The 16,296-nt window shown below is 46.0% G+C and overlaps 1 protein-coding gene across 2 annotated transcripts in view; it reads right to left on the bottom strand.

Moving 5' to 3' along the window:
- Positions 1 to 16,296, bottom strand: part of dnah12 (dynein, axonemal, heavy chain 12) — a 393,315-nt gene that overhangs the window by 118,589 nt on the left and 258,430 nt on the right. For both annotated transcript variants that reach the window (XM_070895275.1, XM_070895274.1), the window contains one exon: positions 10,865 to 10,998. In XM_070895275.1, coding sequence (XP_070751376.1) covers positions 10,865 to 10,998 — 134 coding nt within the window. The remainder of the gene's footprint in view (positions 1 to 10,864; positions 10,999 to 16,296) is intronic.

Raw genomic sequence — 16,296 nt, 5'->3', positions numbered from 1 at the left:
GATTTTATCGAATCGTATAAGATTATGAGGTGGCTTGACAAGGTGGATGCAGAGAGGATGGTTGCACTGATAGAGGAGACTAGAGCTAGAGGGCATAATCTTAGAATAAGGGGCCGCCCATTTAAAACTGAGATGAGGAGAAATTTCTTCTGAGTGTTGTGGATCTGTGGAATTCGCTGCCTCAGAGAGGTGTGGAAGCTGGGACATGGAATAAATTTAAGGCAGAAATAAACAGTTTCTTAAACGATAAGGGAATAAGGGATTATGGAGAGCAGGCAGGGAAGTGGAGCTGAGTCCGTAATCAGATCAGCCATGGTCGTATTAAATGGCACAGCAGGCTCGAGAGACTGTATGGCCAACTCTTGCTCCTATTCCTATGTTCTTATGTTCTTATTATTTTGATCTTTTAGAAAATCTCAAAACTGCAGTCCAAGACATGCAGAGTTTAATTTGCAGTTGGTAAGATCCTCGTTATAAATGAATCACACTGTGACCAATGAGTTCTGCTCCCTATCACTACATTTTTAAAACATCCTTTCCTAGAACATAAAAGCAAGTTGGAAAGTTTTAAACCAAACTTCACACCACACTGGACTTACACTCAAGCCAAAGTGGTGTGAGATGCCCTCCCCAAGGGAATTGTACACTGCCATATTCTAGAGTTGGATTAGATTAGATGTTACAATTTGGGTTTTAGCAAATCCTTTTTCTCATGCTCAACACACAAACCAACTCTAATTACAAAGCCTGCCCATCGTCATGTATTCAACGATCATTGTAACCCATGTATAAGCTGACCTAAGTTGTACACCTTGAGAACATTGACCACAAGGAGGTGAACTTGTGGGAGACACTCCTAACCTGGATTTTCAGGTATAAAAGGGGAAGCTCCACCCACCTTCATCACTTGAGGTCTTGGTAATAAAGGTGACTGATCACAGAGTGACCTTCTCTCAAGTATGGGCCTCGTGTGCATTTATACTGTATAGTAAGGACATATCATTGGCGACGAGAAACTGGGATTTAAACCACGCGAGCATGGTCACGAGCAGCACAGAAGAGAGGTACTGTGTTGGTGATGATTGGGATGGCGTTATTGAGAGCCTACAGCAAAGTTTTGTCACTAAGGAATGGTTGGGACAGGATTCGGCCGACAAACGCAAAGCTCATCTCCTGACGGTTTGTGGATCCAGGACGTACTCCTTGATGAAGGACCTTCTAGCGCCAGAGAAGCCGGCGGCCAAGACATTCGAAAAGCTCAGTAAGTTGATAGAGGAACACCTTAAACCGGTGAGCAGCATGCACATGGCGAGACACCGGTTTTACACGCACCGGCGGCGAGAAGGGCAAAGCGTTCCAGACTTCGTGGCAGATCTCCAGCAACTGGCGAGCCTATGTAAGTTCCCAGATGCATGCAGAGCGGAGATGCTGCGAGACTTTTTTTTATTGAGGGCATCGGGCACGCTAGGGTTTTCAGGAAACTGATTGAGACCAAAGACATAACCTTGGAAGCGGCGACTCTGATTGTCCAGACATTTATCTCAGGGGAGGAAGAGACCAGAATGATCTATGACAAAAATCTTGGCTCAAATGCGGCAAACGACCAGGGAGTCAACATTGATAACGTGGCACACAGTTCTCTAGGCAGACAAGGGCAATCGGACATGTAGTCGAACCCAAAGGGGGAATTCAACAGAGACAATGGCTAGCTGAACGGCGATTCATGCCATCACAATGGACAATGCGGCCAGTAATGGGGCCATCAACATCTGTTAATGGTACGCTTAAGGACAGTTACAGAGGTAGTCAGAGATGATCGAGTGGTAATGGACCTTTTGTTTCCAACAACGGGGCCTCCAGCTCATGCTGGAGGTGTGGAGGCAAACACCTAGCCAGAGCTTGCAGGTATCAGCAATATACCTGCAGAAACTGCAACGTCAGCGGTCACTTGGCAGGTATGTGCAGGAAGCCTGCAGCCAGGTTGATGTACGAGGAGGAAGGGCCCGATGTAAGCCCTACAAGGCCAAATGAATACTGGGGGAAATCGCTGGAAGCTGAAGTTCAGCGAGTTCATGTGTAGCACATATACAGTTCATCCTGATGCATACTAGGGGGATCAAGGGGTATGGCGAGAAAGCAGGAATGGGGTACTGAAGTTGCATGTTCAGCAATGAACTCATTGAATGGCGGTGCAGGCTCGAAGGGCCAAATGGCCTACTCCTGCACCTATTTTCTATGTTTCTATGTTCATATACCAGGACGCCTGATAATGATGAAAGTGCTCCTCAATGGCCTCCCAGTATTAATGGAGCTAGACACGGAGGCCAGCCAGTCCCTGATGAGTATCAAACAGTTTGAAAGGTTGTGGGTGTCCAAGGCCAGGAGGCCAAAATTGTAAAGTCCTGATCCTGCAGTACAGACTTACACGAGGCACATGCTGATGTCAAGGTCACTCAGGACCTGCACCTTTAATTTCACAGCTCTCGAATGCCACACTTGCCTGAGATCTGCCTTTATATACCTGTGTGGAACAGGTATGCAGTGTCTCCTGCAAGTGCACCCCTGGTGGTAAGGTATGCTTGTGGTTACAGGTCATAACTAGTTACAGTCATGTATAGCATGGTAAAATACAGTTGTGTACAGTAGTGTAAGATACATGACATCACCCTCCCCCAAGGTCTTATTGTCTTTATAGATTCAGTCTCTCAGGTGGTCTACGCTCTCGCGTGGAGCGTCTTAGTTGTGGTTCAGTTGTTTGCCTTGGTGCCTGTTTTTCTTTCGGTGGGATTGCTGGTATCTCGTCTGGGCTGTCTGTTTCGTTCAGTATGATTGTTGGTATCTCGCCTGGGCTGTCTGTTGAGACTGCCCTTTCCTCAGGTTGTTCCCTCTGTCTGTCCACCAGATGTGGTGTGAGTTCCACATTGTAGTCTACCTCTGGTTCTGCAGTGTTGTTGGTGAATCTACTTTTTACTTCGTCAACATGCCTCCGGCAGGTTTGGCCATTGTCCATTTGTACAACAAGTAGCCTGTTTCCTTCTTGCCTGTTACTGTTCCTGCAAGCCATTTTGGACCCCTGCCATAGTTTAGCACAAACACTTTGTCCCCTATCTCATTCCATCTCCCCCTCGAATTTCGGTCATGGTACTCAGTTAGCTTCCGGCGCTTTGCCTCAACAATTTCATGCATGTCTGGGAGGATCAACGAGAGCCTAGTCTTTAAGGTCCGTTTCATCAGTATTTGCGCAGGAGGAACCCCAGTCAATGTGGACAAGATCTGTATGCCAGCAGCAGTCGCGACAGGCGGCTCTGAAGCGTGGGACCTTGGATTTTAAGCATGCCTTGTTTAATGATCTGCATTGCTCGCTCCGCCTGGCCATTGGAGGCCGGCTTGAATGGTGCCGCCTTAACGTGATTTATGCCGTGGTCAACTATAAAATCTTGAAATTCCGCGCTGGTGAAGCACGGACCATTATCACTGACCAAGATGTCAGGAATTCCGTGCGTTGCAAACATGGTTCTAAGGCTCTCCACAGTGGTGGAGGTGGTGCTCAAGTTTAAAATGGTGCATTCGATCCACTTTGAAAATGCTTCGACGACTACGAGGAATATTTTGCCCATGAATGGGCCCGCATAGTCTACATGCACTCGCGACCACGGTTTGGTGGGCTAGGGCCAGGGGCTCAGGGGGGCCTCCCTGGCGGCATTATTGAGTTGGGCACAAATAGTGCACCGCCGGACGCAGAGCTCCAAGTCCACGTCAATGCCAGGCCACCAGATGTGGGATCTGGCTATGGCCTTCATAAGAATAATCCCCGGGTGCTCGCGGTGGAGCTCCCGGACAAACGCCTCTCTGCCTCACAAAGGCATAACTACTCGGCTGCCCCACATCAGGCAGTCTGCCTGTAGTGATAGTTCATGCATGTGCCTATGGAAAGATTTGATCTCCTCAGGGCAGGCATTGCGAGCCTCTGCCCAGTCACCAGTTAAAACACATCTTTTGACTTAGGATAACGCAGGGTCGCTGGTCGTCCAGGCTCTGATTTGGCGAGCCGTCATGGGCGAACCTGTGGACTCAAAGGCATTGATTGCCATGACCATCTCACACTCCTGTTCATCGGACCCTTCCGTGGTCGCCAGGGGTAGCCTGCTAAGCGCATCGGCACAGTTGTCTGTGCCTTATTGTGTAATCGTAAGACGCCAGCATGAGTGCCCAGCGTTGAATGCGCGCCGAGGCGTTGCCGTTTATTGCCTTGCTCTTGGATAGCAGGGATGTGAGGGGTTTGTGGTCGGTTTCTAACGCGAACTTGGCCCCGAAAAGGTATTGGTGCATCTTTTTGACACCGTACACGCACGCGAGCGCCTCCTTCTCCACCATACCATACCCGCGCTCCGCTCGCGAAAGTGACCTGGAGGCATAAGCAATGGGTTGTAATTTACCCGCATCATTGACATGCTGTAAAATGCACCCGACCCCGTACACTGACGTATCACATGTGAGAACTAGCTTTTTATCTAGGTCAAAGAAAGCTAAAACACTGTTGGAACATAGAAGGTTGCGTGCCTTATTGAAGGCGCGTTCTTGGGCGTCCCCCCAAAACCAATCGCACCCCTTTCTAAATAGCATATTGGAGAGGCTCCAGCAATGTGCTCAAGTTCTGCATAAAGTTCCCAAAGTAACTGAGTAGCCCGAGAAAGGCGCGCAGTTCCGAGACATTCCAGGGCCTGGGTGCCAGACGAATTGCTTCGGTTTTGGATTCTGTTGGGCTGATTCCATCAGCGGCAATCCTTCTGCCCAAAAATTCAACCTCGGGCACGAGAGACAGACACTTGGATTTCTTAACTTTTAGGCCTACCCGATCCAATTGCTTTAGTACTTCCTCCAAATTGCGGAGATGGAGTCAGTGTCCCTGCCCGTGATGAGTATGTCGTCTTGAAACACAACTGTCCCCGGGATGGACTTGAGCAGACTCTCCATGTTGCGCTGGAATATAGCAGCTGCCGACCTGATGCCGAATGGGCATCGATTGTACATGAAAAGGCCTCGATGTGTGTTGATGGTGGTGAGTAGCTTAGACTCTTCGGTCAGTTCTTGCGTCATATACACAGATGTGAGATCTAGTTTCGAGAAAAGTTTTCCTCCAGCCAATGTGGCAAATAGGTCCTTCGCTCTGGGCAGCGGGTATTGGTCCTGTAGGGAGACTCTGTTTATGGTAGATTTGTAATCCCCACAGATTCGTACGGATCTATCAGGCTTCATGACGGGGACGATGGGACTTGCCCAGTCGCTAAATTCCACGGGTGAGATAATGCCTTCCCGCAGAAGCCTGTCCAGTTCATGTTTAATCTTTTCCCTCATCACATAAGGCACAGCTCTAGACTTGTGATGGACCGGTGTGGCATCCTGTGTGATCTAGATTTTAACTTTAGCCCCTTTGAAGGTGCCCACACCTGGCTGAAAGAGATGTTCAAATTGACTTAGAACTGTTGAGCAGGAGGTCCGTTCTTCTGACGACATGGCATGAACATCATCCCATTTCCAATTTAGTTTTGCCAACCAGCTTCTCCCCAACAGTGCTAGGAGATCTCCGGGGACAATCCACAGGGGAAGTCAGTTCACCGTCTCTTCGTGTGTGACTGAGAGCATGGCGCTGCCGAGGACTGGGACGATTTCTTTGGTATAGGTCCTTAGTTTGGTGTCGATCCTTGTGAGTTTTGGTCTGTTGCTTTTGTGCTGCCACAGCTGTTCAAATTGTTGGACGCTCATGAGAGATTGACTCGCTCCCATGTCCAGTTCCATATTGACAGGTATCCCGTTGAGTAGGACCCTCATCATTATTGGAGGCGTCTTGTTGTAAGAACAGTGGCCATTGATCGTGTTGACCCGCTGTACCTTGGTGTCCCGGGCACTGTCCCCACCGTTTTCTGGTCCGCTTTCCGATCCTTCCGATTCGTATACCAGCCGAGCTGCTGTTTTTCTGCACATGCGGGCCAGATGCCCTGTATAGTTGCAGTTTCTGCAAACTGCGTGCTGAAATCGACACCCCCTTGAGTGCCTTCCCCCACACCTCCAGCACAGACCGCTTCCATTGTTTCTGAAGGATGAGTTGCGTCTGGCTGATCTCTCTTGAGCTTCTCTCAGTCTGTAGCTGATTGCTCGCATTGTGGGTTGATGAAGTGTGAACGGCCGTTCATGTGGCCCTTGATGGCTTCTGGCGCCACTACCTGCTGTTGAAGGCCTGCTGTCCTGCCTTTGTCTGTGTGTGGGGGTAGCGGCTTGTTTCACGCTGTGAACCCTTTGTTCCGATGTTTCGTTAGTTGTCGTACCCGCAGTATAGATCAACCTCGTTTCTTCTTCTCCTGCCAAGAATGTCTGTGCGACCAGTGCTGCTGCCTCTAGGGTCAAGTTCTTGGTCTCTATGAGCTTTCAGAATATGCCTGCGTGGCCTATTCCTTCAATAAAAAAGTCTCTCAGTACTTCTCTCCTTAGTTCATCGGAGAACTCACATAAACTCACCAGCCTCCGAAGTTCCACCACGAAGTCGGGTATGCTCTGGCCCACACAGCGTCTGCAGTTGTCGAACCTGTGTCTGGCCATGTGTAGGCTGCTCGATGGCTTCAGGTGGTCTCTCACCAGTGTGCTCAACTCTTCAAACGACTTGCTTGCTGGTTTCTCGGGTGCCAGCAGGTCCTTCATTAAGGCGTATGTTTTCGAGCCAGAGCTGGTCAAGAGATGGGCTCTTCTCTTGTCTGTCTTATCATCACCCAACCAGTCTTTGGTTACAAAGCTTTGCTGGAGCCTTTCTATAAAGTCCTCCCAATTATCTCTAGCATTGTATTTCTCATCTGAGCCGTTGGTAGTCATTCTGTGGATTCTGTGATCCCGTAACTCATCCCCTCTGTAAAGTCCTGACCCTGCAGTACAGACTTACACGAGGCACATGCTGAAGTCAAGGTTACTCAGGACCTGCACCTTTATTTCACAGCTCTCGAATGCCACACTTGCCTGAGACCTGCCTTTATATACCTGTGTGGAACAGGTATGCAGTGTCTCCTGCAAGTGCACTCCTGGTGGTAAGGTGTGCTTGTGGTTACAGGTCATAACTAGTTACAGTCATGTATAGCATGGTAAGATAGTTATGTACAGTAGTGTGAGATACATGACAAAAATTATTGCCGATTGACGCACAGCTACGGACATATACAAAGGAGATCATTCCGGTGCTAGGCAGCGCCACGGTAGTCGTGACCCACAAAGATTTGGAGAACAGGGTGCCACTCTGGATTGTCCCGGGGGACGGTCCGCAATACTGGGGAGGAGTTGACTTGCTATCATGAACTGGAAATGGGGCGATGTCAATGCAATTTCTTCTGTGGAGCGAGTATCATGGCTCACAGGTCCTGGACAAATTTGACTCATTATTTCAACCCGGCCTCGGCACTTTCATGGGGGCGAAGGTAGTGACTCACATAAACCCGGACGCCAGGCCAGTATACCACAAGACCAGAGCGGTGCTGTACGTGATGCGGGAAAAGATAGAATGCGAATTGGATCGCCTGCTGAGGGAAGGCATCATCTCGCCAGTCGAAATCAGTGACTAGGCGAACCCGATCGTGCCGGTGCTCAAGGCGGATGGGTCGGTCAGGATATGTGGCGATTACAAGACCACCATCAATCGGGTGTCACTCCAAGACCAATACCCGCTACTGAGTGCGGAGGACCTCTTTGCGACGCTATCCGGTGCAAACTTTTTTCAAAATTGGATTTGACCTCAGCTTACATGACCCAGGAGCTGGCGAGTGAGTCGAAGAAGCTGACCACCATCACGACACACAAGGGGTTGTTTGAGTATAACAGATGTCTGTTTGGGATTCGTTCGGCCGCTGCGATCTTTCAGCGAAATATGGAAAGCCTCCTCAAGTCGATTCCAAGGACAGTAGTTTTTCAAGACGACATCCTCATCACTGGTCGTGATACTGAAGAACACCTCCACAACCTGGAGGAGGTGCTATGCAGACTGGACCGGGTAGGGCTGCGACTGAAAAAGGTGAAATGCGTCTTCTTAGCTCCAGAGGTAGAATTTCTGGGCAGGAGAGTAGCAGCAGACGGGATCAGACCTACTGCGACCAAAACTGAAGCGATCCAGAGAACACCCAGACCCCATAACACAACAGAGCTGCATTCGTTCCTGGGGCTCCTGAACTATTTTGGTAACTTTCTTCCCAAATTTAGCACGTTGTTAGAGCCACTACACGTGCTCCTATGCAAAGGTTGCGATTGGGTCTGGGAGGACAGCCAGGAAAGGTCTTTTGATAGAGCACGCAATTTGTTATGCTCCAACAAACTGTTAACGTTATATGACCCGTGTAAGAAACTTGTTTTAACGTGCGATGCGTCGTCCTATGGGGTCGGGTGTGTGTTGCAGCATGTGACTGCCAATGGTCAGTTACAGCCGGTAGCTTATGCCTCCAGAAGTCTGTCCCAGGCAGAAAGGGGCTACGGGATGGTTGAAAAGGAAGCGCTAGCATGTGTATATGCAGTAAAAAAAATGCTCCAGTACCTGTTTTGGCAGGAAATTTGAGCTGGAGACAGATCACAAACCCCTAACATCCCTTTTGGCCGACAACAAGGCCATAAATGCGAAAGCATCGGCCCGCATACAGAGGTGGGCACTTACGTTAGCTGCCTATGGCTACACAATTCGGCACAGACAGGGCACTGAAAACTGCGCCGATGAACTCAGCAGGCTCCCACTAGCCACCGAGGGGGCAACTGAGCATGATGCTGAGATGGTCACGGCCGTTGAAGCTTTCGAAAGCAAAGGCTCACCTGTGACAGCCCGTCAGATTAAAGTCTGGACAAATAAAGACCCGCTGCTATCTTTAGTTAAGAAATGTGACCTGAATGGGAACTGGGCAGCCACGTACAGGGCAGGCCCTGAGGAATTTAAACTGTTTCATAGGCGCAAGGATGAACTCTCGATTCAGGCCGATTGCCTACTGTGGGGAAACCGAGTAGTCATGCCCCAGATGGGCAGAGAGGTGTTTATCAGAGAACTTCACAATGAGCACCCGGGCATTGTCATGATGAAGGCAATTGCCAGGTCATACGTTTGGTGGCCAGGGATAGATGCAGACCTGGAACTTTGTGTTCGCAGGTGCAACACGTGTGCTCAGCTGGGCAACGCACCCAGGGAAGCCCCCCTTAGCCCCTGGTCCTGGCCCGCCAAGCCATGGTCACGCATCCATGTGGACTACGCAGGTCCTTTCATGGGAAAAATGTTTTTGATTGTAGTAGACGCCTAACTCCAAATGGATTGAGTGTGACATTTTAAATTCAAGCACACCCTCTGCCACGGTAGAAAGTCTACGGGCAATGTTCGCCGCCCATGGTCTGCCGGATGTGTGAAAAACTGAAGCTTTCAACTCTAAAAAATTTAATTGCCCTGATATTACGGTGCTTCCAACTTCGAAAACCTTCAGAATGGTCCCGTTCCAGGTTTCCGGATGTGGGAAAACCCGGAACCTGTGATCTGTCAAGTTCCACTGGACAGATCGACCACATCCGCTACAAATTCACTTTCGCTGGTGCATAGTTGGGTTATTTGCCCAACTACTATATGATATATATATATATACACATATACACATGAAAAAGCTGAACTAGTTATTAGATATCCAGAATGCACCAATGCCACTCTGTACCCATAATGCCGATGGACTGCAAATCTTGGAAATCAACTTAGTGACTGGCTCTTAGTCAGATGGTGAGGGGTGGTATCACAAATGGAGAGCTGTGAGTGCTATCAATCATGGATACATATAAGATTCTGACGGGACTGGACAGGTTAGATGCGGGAAGAATGTTCCCGATGTTGGGGAAGTTCACAACCAGGGGACATAGTCTTAGGATAAGAGTAGGCCATTTAGGACTGAGATGAGGAGAAACTTCTTCATTCAGAGAGTTGTTAACCTGTGGAATTCCTCGCCGCAGAGAGTTGTTGATACCAGTTCATTGGATATATTCAAGAGGGAGTTAGATATGGCCCTTACGGCTAAAGGGATCAAGGGGTATGGAGAGAAAGCAGGACAGGGGTACTGAGGGAATGATCAGCCATGATCTTATTGAATGGCGGTGCAGGCTCGAAGGGCCGAATGGCCTACTCCTGCACCTATTTTCTATGTTTCTATTACTACCCAACAAATGCCCACAAAACCCTTATTCCTGGTAAAAGCAGGCATAAGGCCTTCTTTTACCTGCGTAAGTTTTAAAATAAATATTAAAATATATATATTTTAATGATTTAAACATACACATACATTTAAAATTAATTTAGGTGCATTTTCTTCCTTTTTAAAATGTTTACATTTATTTTTCAAAAAATTAAATTTTTATTTTAAATGTTTAATTAAAGGGTCTTTTAATTAATTTTGAACATGTGATTATTTATTTTTAAGTGATGTGAAATTTTATTTATTATGTGATTTCTATTATGTTCATGGGGATTCTGTACGGAAATGGAATTCGCATAAGCATTATAGGAATCCCCCTTTTTGATTGCTTGGCCCGGCCCACATGATCCCAGGGACGCTTGCGAACCACACACACTCCTGGGGTCTGTGGGCCTTTACTTAGGTGTATGCCTGCAGGTCCAGGACCAGAACAGTCCGAAGCTCCGGAGACACCAGGTAAGATCGTATGATTGTTTCGGTTCGGAGTCGTACGCTTGTGGCAAGCCTCCCACTGCAATGTCCAGGCCCTTGCGCATTTGTTTTTTTAAATCTTAAATATGAAAGTATGTAGAATTTTGTGAACAGGTTACAAGTAAGTAGAATATCAAAAATAGCATCTAATCATGCAGACTCACTTCTTTGACATTTCAAGAACAGTTGTGTGGAAGAATTTACAAATAGGAACAACTTCTATACGTTCAAATTGTGTCAAATCCAGGGTTTCTAGAAAGGAGTTAGCAACTCGTTCAAGTGCATCCTCAGGCCATGGCTGCCGAAAAAAAACAATATTTTATTCAGGAAGAATTCCTATTTGCCTTTACCAGGAAAGCAATGCTGTAACAATAGGAAATATACAATATTTCTGGATTTTGAAGTGTATAATGATCATAAATATTCAATTGTTACGTTTTTGGTCTGCAGTTGCTAGTAAACCTCCAAAGCCTACAGATATACGTCAGCCCTAATTGTGTTGCAATATTGTAAACCCCTATCCCATTAACTTTAAAATATGTTGTCCCATAATTCGTTTTTTGGCGTAACTACGACAGAAGAGTGGAGTTGCGCTGATTAGTCCCCTAAGGAATATCGCACATAACTGATTCACACTAGGTTTTACGCCAAAACATCACTACACGCAAATCTTCCCTTAGATTAGTGAAGAAAAAAGTTTAATTTAATTATTTAAAGAAATATGCAATAATGTAAAAATGTTGTCCGACAGTTTTGATTAGCTCCTGTCCAGCCATTTAGAATACAGAAATTAGAATGCAAATTAATTCTTCAGGACTTCAAGAAGCCCAACGGTGAATTTTTAGAAAATCTGATTTGAATAGTAGCTACAACTGTGGATCACATGATTACATGTAATCACCTTTGCTGAACTGGACCCGTATTTATTTATTTTCATGTATACTCGCAAAATCTCTCCAACCCAATACATCAATCGTTGTTTCAGCAAGTCAATTAATAATGAATGAAGGAAGGTGGAATGAAACTTCAATAGCGCAGGTTTTTTTTTTAAATTACACACGCGCTTTAATAAATTTCCATGGGTCTTGCGATTTTTGTATTCAGGTTAAATGTTCATTTAAATAAGTTGATGACGCACTGGAGAGAAAATTGAAAAAGTATTTGAATCTCTTTTATGTTGAAGGAAATAAAAATGATATTTTTGAGGAAGCAAGATCAGTAGTTCTAAAAGTGTTTCTTTCCTAAAAAGAAATGTAAGCGTCAGTCCTGCGAAATGCAGTTATTCCTCCAGTTACGCGATATTAGGCGATTTCGGGTCCTGCTGCACCTAAATTTTCAGACATAAATCTATGCCAATGGATTACTGGCGTAAATGTAGGAAACTCATATGAACTATGAAGATGAGCAGAAGGTTTCGGTGGACGTATCTCAGAAGCGGTGCAAATGATTAAGGAAATTTGCGTGTAGTGATATCTTGGCGTAAAACCGAGTGTGATTCAGTTATGTGCGATATTCCTCTGCTGGAATGTAAAAACCAGCATGAAACAAATGGAAATTCTGCGGTGTTAATTTGCATCCTAATCGGGTAAAATGTTCTGTGAACATGGCACATTAGACATCCTCGAGATAACTTCGACAAATATTAAAACAAGATCAGCCAGTATGTAAATGATCACAAAAGATAAACTTTGCCCAATGGAGTGTCTATCTTTTTACATTCCAGCAGAGGAAAATGAGCTCTACAGAAAGTTTGCGCACAAGTTCCTTTCGGCAAGATCGGTGCAGAAACCAGCGTAAATTTAAGCATAATTTGTGCGCAAGTGCAATCCAGGAAATTCCAGTTTATTATTGTCTTCTCTGTTTAAGTCTCTACAACTTAAACATTGTTTTCCACCAAAATTCCCTTTAAGCTATGCGGACGCGCAGCATTCCAGTGGCCCAACAGAGCTAATGAAAAGGCTTTTAAATTGGGAACAAAAACACGCATGCGTGGACATTTGATTGGGTCGCGCAGCCCATTAAAGGGGCAGTGCGTGCGGCCCCAAAATTTTTTTTATGGGGAACATTGCTCTCCAGCCCAGGGTTCTGACAATGCTCCTTCTGAGCTGGATGGAATAAGATACATGGGAGGTTGCCTAATTTTCCTTTCTGTAAGGATTTTTAAAAAGTTATTTTCGGGAGATGGGCGACACTGGCAAAGCCATATTTATTGTCCATTCCTATTTTCTAGGTTGGTGGCCCTTCTCTTGAACTATTGCAGTCTTTACGCTGATGTTGCTCCCACCATGGTGTTAAGTAGGGAATTCCAGGATTTTGACTCAGCAACAATAACGAAATGGTGATTTACTTCCAAAATGGAAATTCATCACCAAGACTTTTCCTGAAGAACAAATAATGTCACTGTTATTGTTCTACATCCCTATTTCTTTGTAACATCAAACACCAGAGCCTTATGTGCAATCAACCCCCGCCCGTTATGAGGAATGCAGGCAGCATGCGAACTTCATGCTGACTGCTCATTTCCATAAGCACTGCTGAGTGGCTGAATGCTCAGCAGGGGGCCTCCAAGTTCATGTGGGGCTAGCGCCACTTAAAGCTAACCTGCACTACTTGAAGGCAGCCTGCACCTCTTAAAGGGGAGGTGCATTCTACGAGCAGCAACTCACTGAACTTGATGGGGAAGACAGTGAGAGGAGGAGAAAAGAAAAATTGTCACAACAGGGTAGAGAGCATGTGCCTAGGTTCTCTCATGTAGCACTGGAGGACTTGGTGCAGCAGGTCAACCAGAGGAGAGAGGGGCCCAGGAGGTCCTCCAGGCAACAATCCAAAGGGCTGTGGGAGCAGATAGTCAATGTGGTGAACACCAATTGTGTAAAAGACTAGCCCCGTGGATGTGGATGCAGTGCAGAAAGAAGTTTTAATGTCCTCACACAAATGGTCATGGTCAGTGAATTCATCTTCACATGCCATATCCCACCATCTGCACCACTGCTCAATGTACCAGACCCCCATCACTCACCTAGCAACAATCTCTACCAAATACAACTCATACCTCACATTCATAACTTCACCTCACCCTCACACACTTACGATGCTGTAAATTTCACACCCACACCTCACAGCTTGCAAACAATGTCAGCTATTCAACCATGACAGGCATATCACCTAAACACTTTGCACCACACTCACTGACACACTTCCCTTTCTCTTGTAGGAAAAGGTAGCTTACAACCATCACCAGCAGGACCTGCAAAACTTCACTCCCATGGAGGAGACAGTGCTGCCCATTCTTGGGAGGGACACCATGTGAGCCCGTGGCCAGTGGCGGGCTAAAAGAATGCAAGATGCCGGTATCCTCATATGTTGTTCTCCTTCTCACATCCCATTTCCCCCTCATCCCACAACCTCTTCTCATTTACAAGCTGCACTTGCTGTAAGCATGCACTTCTTGCATTCTCCCTCCCCTCTCCACAACCCTACCCTTTCTCATTTCAGAGACCCAAGAAATCCAACTGCCCAGCCAGTGGTACAAGAATATGAGGGAGTGGAGAGTGATGATAAAGAAGAAACACCATCACTCGATCTGATACTCGCAGCCACCAGCTCAGATAGTGATAGACTTGAGTGTAGCTTAGAGACAGGATCGGCATGTTCATTCAAAACCTACTTCTTTGTCAAAGCTTTTGGTCATCTACCCTAATTTCTCTTTATGTGGCTCTGTATCAAATGTTGTGCCTTATAATACTCCTATGAAGAGCCTTGGGAGGATTTACTACTTTAAAGGCACTATATAAATGCAAGTTGTTGTTGTTGGTGGGGGTGATGGCAGGGGAGGGCAGTGAGGTGGGGACTTGGCACGGCATTTAGCAGCCATATATGGGTGTAATGCAGGACGTTAACTAAATTTGACCATGATGAGGCCATCACTGGCCTCCCAGGCAGCAATGTGCTCAGGCGCTGCTGGCATCTGGACCCCATGTTCCTTCTGCTCCTCCTCCGAAGAGGCTTGTGCTCAGAGACTTACTCCTCATGCAGCACTAATCCTCGCTGTTGTGCAGCGCGCAGCAGACGACAATGATTCTGGAGACCCTGGCTGATGCATACTGATGAGCTCCTTCAGGTCTGTCAAGACATCTGAAGCGCATTTTCAGCATGCCTATTGTTTGCTCTATGACTCATCTGGTGGACATGTGGCTTTCATTATATATCTCCTTGGCCTCCGTACTTGGCCTGCTTAAGGGTGTCATGAGCCATAACTTCAGTAGATAGCCCTTGTCTCCAAGCAGCCAGCCAGAAAGTCTGTTTGGAAATGTGAAGAGCTGAGGGAGGGTGGACTGGCGCATGAAGAAAGAATCATGGCAGCTGCCATGGAATTTACCGCACACATGTATGATGATCTTGCCACACACATCCATGATGATCTTTTAAACTATTAAGATGGGGCGAGGGATCTACAAGAAACGTAATCAGCCTAAATATAAACAAAACAGGAAAAGACAGCATAGGAAAGAATAAAGTAAGAGAGGACATTGATGACAAGGGAATAAAGAGAGTTATAGAACAGAAGTCTAAAAAGATGGTTAAACATAAAGAGAGAGGAAATCCTATTAAAAATGAGTTAAACTCTGTACAGCAATGTACACAGTGTCCGTAATAAAACAGGACACTGGAGGCAATCATGTGTTGCGAGGAACCAGACATAGTAGGTATTACTGAGACATGGCTACAGAAAAATCAGGACTGGGAATTAAATACTGCAGGGAATAGCATATTTAGAAAAGATGGGAAGGGAAAAAGGGGAGGTGGAGTAGCTGTGCTTATTAGGGATAACATGATGGCAGTAGAAAAAAAGTGACACAGCTATCAACAAGACAAAAATAGAATTCATATGGATAGAGATAAAAGATAATAAAGGATCAATTACATTAATAGGTGTAGTCTACAATCCACCATGAATGGAGGAAGAAATATGCAGACAAATTAGGGAAATTAGTAAAAAACATCGAATAATAATCATGGAGGATTTCAACTACCCTGCTCTTAATTGGACAGAAAAGGTAGGTAAAGGGGAGTTCCTACAATGTGACTCCTTTCTAATCCAATATATAAAAAGCCCAACAAGGGAGGATTCGCTATTGGATCTAGTAATGGGGAATGAACCAGAGCAGATAAGAGAAATAAAAGTAGGGGAACATCGAGGCAATACTGACCACAATATAATACACTTTATGATAATTGAGAAGAACATAAGTATTGCAAAAACAGGGTAATAGATTGGAGAAAAGTTGATTTTGAGGAGCTGAAAATCGAACTTGGGAAAATAAAATGGGCAACAATATTGGCAAAAATCAATGTAGAACATCTTAAATCTGTGTCTTCTGGTTACCGTCCCTGCTGCCACTGGAAATAATTTCTCCTTATTTACTCTACCAAAATGGTTCATGATTTTGAACATCTCTCTCTTGACCTTCTCTGCTCTAAGAAGAACAAGCCCAGTTTCTCCAATCTCTACCTTATCCCTGGTACCATTCTAGCAAATCTCTTCTGCACCCTCGCTACTTGAATAGTGGAGTAACATTACTATCATACAGTTGAA

Source organism: Pristiophorus japonicus, chromosome 12 (genome assembly GCF_044704955.1).
Source record: "Pristiophorus japonicus isolate sPriJap1 chromosome 12, sPriJap1.hap1, whole genome shotgun sequence".
Lineage (NCBI taxonomy): Eukaryota > Metazoa > Chordata > Chondrichthyes > Pristiophoridae > Pristiophorus > Pristiophorus japonicus.
This window is presented reverse-complemented; position numbering and strand designations above follow the sequence as displayed.